Source organism: Centruroides sculpturatus, unplaced genomic scaffold (assembly GCF_000671375.1).
Source record: "Centruroides sculpturatus isolate CEXI.00-Female unplaced genomic scaffold, Cexi_2.0 scaffold219, whole genome shotgun sequence".
Lineage (NCBI taxonomy): Eukaryota > Metazoa > Arthropoda > Arachnida > Scorpiones > Buthidae > Centruroides > Centruroides sculpturatus.
In genome coordinates this window covers 22,211-27,030 of record NW_019384506.1, presented here as the reverse complement: position 1 = coordinate 27,030, position 4,820 = coordinate 22,211, and the positions used below count along the sequence as shown (strand labels likewise).

The following is a 4,820-nucleotide window of genomic DNA, read 5'->3' as shown; positions in this document are numbered from 1 at the left end:
AAAAACTTCTATTCCTGAGGCATGGATTCTAACGAGAAATTATCGGCAGTGTAATGGCATTGGCCATACAATTTTCGGGTACCCAAACATCGGCGGTAAAGAAAAATTTGGTTTCATCACTATAATTTGTTTTAATCTTTGCTCGGTGGCAAAGCTCTCTGCAATAAACCAGTAATAATCGGAATATCATGGCATTAGAAGAGGCCGTGATCTGATTATATTCGCGTGTTCTCACGTTTTAAAAATTTAAATAATTTATATTTTGATTCGATCCGAAAGAAATTGACAGTTAAAATGTGAATAAAAATTCGCAATCCGGCATTGTGACGATGTTAATCATCACCGAAATTTAATATCATCGATCCCCCCAAACACACAAACTTTCCGGCACAATTTTAGAAATTTTCGACAAAATGCTTAGAAGTTATTAAGCTTCAAACAGGGTGAACAAAATCCTGCCTCCCCACACACTAACATCTATACCTATAGAAAAAATCCTCAAAATTTCTTCGTTTCGAAAACGTTATTGTATATTTTAAAAAATAGTTGTATATAAGAGAAAAATATTTCCTTTATAACCACGTTATTTTCGACTACTCGCCCGTCGTTAAATCGCCTCATTTGCATATTAACGTCATCCGGAAAGTCGCTGAAAAGCTTTCAGTGTGACAGTATGGGAGGAAGTAGTGGGATGATTTTAGAGAATAATGTTCGAATTCACCCTTCCGAGTTTGCCTCAAACAAAATGTTAAACATAGTAGAAATAGGAAGATTCGATGAGGATCGAGTGAGTGTAGTAGGACGTAACGGCCAATCTTTCGTCGTGTGGAGAAAATCCTTGATAGAAAAGGGAGGGTTACTGAAAAACTCCGTAACGTTGTGTCCGAACGAATGCAAGTTTATCCTCAAACTACCTCTAACACCGGGAACACTAAGTCAACTCGTCAGGTTTGTATAAATCTAGTCTTTAAAGGTTAATTTTGCGCTCGATATACAAGTATATTACGTAACAATACGAGTACTCGTACTGAATGAAAAATCCCCCGTCCGTTTAAAAACATCGGCGCGAGTATCTAAAATAATTTGCATACGTTAACAACCGGAACGAAAGCAAACATTGGCGAAATCCAATTGTTCTGTGTATCTGTTTGACTCGAGGATGTAACGTAGTGTACTGTACTTGGAAACTTTTTACACAGAAATGTATTTTTGTAATCGTGTTAATAGATATTATTAGTATTTGTTTTATTAATCTGTTTTCTCCTTTCAGATTTTTGACAAAAAAAAAGTGTTACTTTTACTTCTGCAGACGATGCATTCCGAATGTACTTATTGGGCAAACGTTACCACATTAGCCCACTAGTAAAAATATGGTTTTATTATCTCGTCGGAATGATTTATTCTGACTCTCACCACGTTTGTCGTATTCATTATTTGGCCGTCAGACACCACGAAAGACAGTTGCAATATTATTGTTTCAAACCATTCAATAGCACTGACGAATGTATATCCCGTTCCGACGATTTCAAATCGTGCGAAGAAACTAATATTTATGAGTTATTGACGTGTCCGTCCTTCGTCAAGGTGGAGGAACATCATCCGTTGCTCGAACTTCGCACCCGGGTGAAAGAAACATTCGCTATTGAACCGGAACACCTAAAAGACATCCCGAAAAACTTCAATAATGATTTTCGATCGGCAAGACAATTTCCCGCTGGGAAAAATGTGGCCCAACTACTGGCAGCAATTTCTGCTAACGTTAAACAGCGAAAATATTCCAATTATTTTCTCTTATTCGCATTAACTCTGGCGAGAAAAGGAATATTGTCAGAAAATAAAAAGACGGAAGACGACTTGCTGTTTATGGCGGATATCTGGGTACCGGAAAACTACATTGTAGACTCAATTAAATTGCCAATCACCTATCGTAGATCCGCAGGAATTAAGGTTTTGGTCGGTGTGAAGCGTAGTTATTCGCGGTGTTTCGTGTACGAAAGAGGCATCTGCGACACGAACGGAGTCGTACCGTTAGAAAAACTGAAATTGTTGCCAAAGCGAAGCTTTCATATATTTTCGGTTAAAGTTCCGAAAGAGGAAATCGATTCGACTAAAATTAAGGTTCTAAACAAAAGGAATTACGTTCCAATNTTGTAGCCCAACAAAGGAAACCTTCCAACCATTACACGAATTAAATAATGTTTCAGGGGCTGTTGCAAGTATTTGTTTGAAGAGAAAAATGGCCTAAAATTTGTGACACACACACACATGACTATGTCTTCCTCCTAATCAGCTTTTCCGTTGAAGTGGTAACAAGATCATACATCCCCCATCTCTAGTAACTGGTTATAATTTTATTTATACAGTAAGATTCCGCTTAACGCTGATTCGATATAATGCGCTCTGCTCGAAGCCTAAAAACAGTTCAAAATTTACGCCGATTTAAATTATCGCGGCATTTCATTAATTCATATATAATACGATTATTTACGAACACGAACCAATCAGAAAAAGGTGGCAAAAAAGTGTACTTTCTTTAAATCTATGTTTGTTTGGTGCAATTTTGAAAAAAATATAACATCACGGATGCCATAGGCAATATCGACTTCGCTTGGCAAAAATTAAGTGATAAATGCACGAACGAAGTGTGGTTTGTTTGTCTAGTTATGGCAATGCTACATTTGGGCGATCTGTCTAGGGCCTTCCGGGGGGGGGTCTTTTTAAGGGAAACTGGCCCCTATTTAGGCATTACGGACCTGGAGAAAACCCGGAAATTCCACGTGCCGAGCCCTTCAACCGAGGCGTGAACCCACGACCAAACTTCCGTGTTTGTTTTTGGATAGTTTTCCCAGTTTTAGATTTAGTAAAAGAAAAATTAAATTCATTCTATTGTGTTTTAGGTAAAGTTGGTGTATATATTTGTTTTATATAAATAAATATGTTGTATAATCTTGTATGATTTTTTTCTATGTTTCTCCCCGTATCATGGTTGTACCAGTATGAGTAAATACACAAAATATAAATAAATAAATATAAAATACGATGAGAATGATATATCGTAAGTAGAAATTCACCAATATTTATTACAATTATAAATGCTTCGGATATCCTGTTTATAATATTTACGAAATTAAATGTAATCATCAACCCAAATTATAAAGAAAGGAAGTAATTTATGTTAATCGATAAAAATTCCATTACAGGAAATTCAATTAAATTAGATCAAGATTCGATATCCTTTATCGATAATAAATTATTATTAATACTTAAATTTCGATGTAATTAAGACGACATTTCAAATCCGAAGATGAATTGTTTAATTACATTTGCAGTTGTTTTCTCCATTATTATAGTGGATACTTATGAAAAAAGTTTGGGACTCAAGCAATCGAGAAGTAAGTGTATTTTATACATTTTTTCGGATTGAGTATAAGAGAAACGGATATAAAAATAGTAATAATTAATTTACTTTGGCAGAATTATCTGTAACCGAGAAGAGAACCGTAGAAGATGTGGCAGATGCAGAGGAGTTTGAAATAGATTTTACACCACCGTGTCCGGTGATTGAATGTGTGATAGTGACTGATAGTTTCGTGTCTAGAGATTCTAGCGAAGAAGAAATAAGACCTTATCTAAATGAGATAATTCGTTACGTAAGCTTTAAAACTTGCATTTATTTTGTAATCATACTCCTTCAATTCTTTATTATATTAATTTTCTTGTGTATCAGTCACAGGAAGATTATCTCGATGAATTAGAACTCAATCTAACACTTCGTTTGATTGGACATATCTCCTATACAGTAAGTTAAATGATAGTGAGAAATATAATTTATATTTCGTTTTTTATTTCTGTATACTTCAATTTCAGAACGAAACCGAACCGAATTTCATTAAAGACAGTCTCTATTGGTCCAATACCATTGTTGGTGATAATGCCATTCGTAATATGAAAGAGATTAATGACAATCCTCTTGTTTCAAGAGCAGATGTTGTTGTTCTTCTAACTGGGTAAGAATGAAGTATGACAATAGATTTGTATTACGCTTAACGGCAAAACTAAAAGAAGAAAAACTATTATTTAATTCATAATTATCGAATGTTAATACTAATTAACACGATTAAATTTGAAATATCGTTGACATTTGTTCTATACTTAATCGATTTGTTCTTACACTTTTGTTATACAGTTATAGTGTTTATAGTGAAATATATTTTAGTACACCTGTCAATAAAATTAGGGAGCAAGAAAGAAAATCGCTTACGTCAGAACATTTTGAATGTCATATCTTACTGTTATATATGATACAGTAATGTAAAAAATGTGCATTTGAGCGGAATTGCAATTATTTTCTCAGTATATATGCAATATGCGCATCAGCAAAGCGGAACTAATGATGTTTATGGTATTGCACTGACTTTAGTAGGACGTAAGATATTCGTCAACAGCTGAACTTGCTGAACATCTGTGTGTTTAAAATTCGTCATCGTTATCGATGAGGTGTTGGGGAAGTTTTTGTCATTGTTTCGTATATGCAGTCTTTCTCTCCTAATTGTTTTGACCAGTGTACTTAAATAATGTGCGTATACAAATAAACGTAAAGTATATTATAAGTTTTAAAATGCATAGTAAAATCGTTTCTCTTTCTTTCGTGTTTTTTTTTTTTTTTTTGCTCATACACTTGCGCATCTGCAAAACGGAACTAATGGTGTTTATGGTATTGCGCTGACTTTAGTAGGACGTAAGATATTCGTCAACAGCTGATCTTGCTGCACATCTGAGTGNAATTAAATAATATGTAATTATTTAAATAAATAAATAGA

The 4,820-nt window shown here is 34.4% G+C and overlaps 1 protein-coding gene across 1 annotated transcript; it reads left to right on the top strand.

Moving 5' to 3' along the window:
* Positions 1–3,268: 3,268 nt before the first annotated feature.
* Positions 3,269–4,336, top strand: LOC111622212 (venom metalloproteinase antarease-like TtrivMP_A). The gene is made up of 4 exons (XM_023364563.1): positions 3,269–3,392; positions 3,475–3,650; positions 3,728–3,799; positions 3,868–4,336. The coding sequence occupies exons 1-4, from the start codon at positions 3,305–3,307 to the stop codon at positions 4,009–4,011; spliced, it is 480 nt and encodes a 159-aa protein (XP_023220331.1). The 5' UTR covers positions 3,269–3,304; the 3' UTR covers positions 4,012–4,336.
* Positions 4,337–4,820: the final 484 nt, after the last annotated feature.

What these genes read in the sequence shown, in the direction of transcription:
- LOC111622212 (XM_023364563.1), top strand. Translation starts at nt 3,305, where the DNA reads ATGAATTGTTTAATTACATTTGCAGTTGTTTTCTCCATTATTATAGTG. An exon ending in GGGACTCAAGCAATCGAGAA is followed by an intron (nt 3,393 to 3,474) that starts GTAAGTGTATTT and finishes TTACTTTGGCAG; the next exon opens with AATTATCTGTAACCGAGAAG. An exon ending in TAAATGAGATAATTCGTTAC is followed by an intron (nt 3,651 to 3,727) that starts GTAAGCTTTAAA and finishes CTTGTGTATCAG; the next exon opens with TCACAGGAAGATTATCTCGA.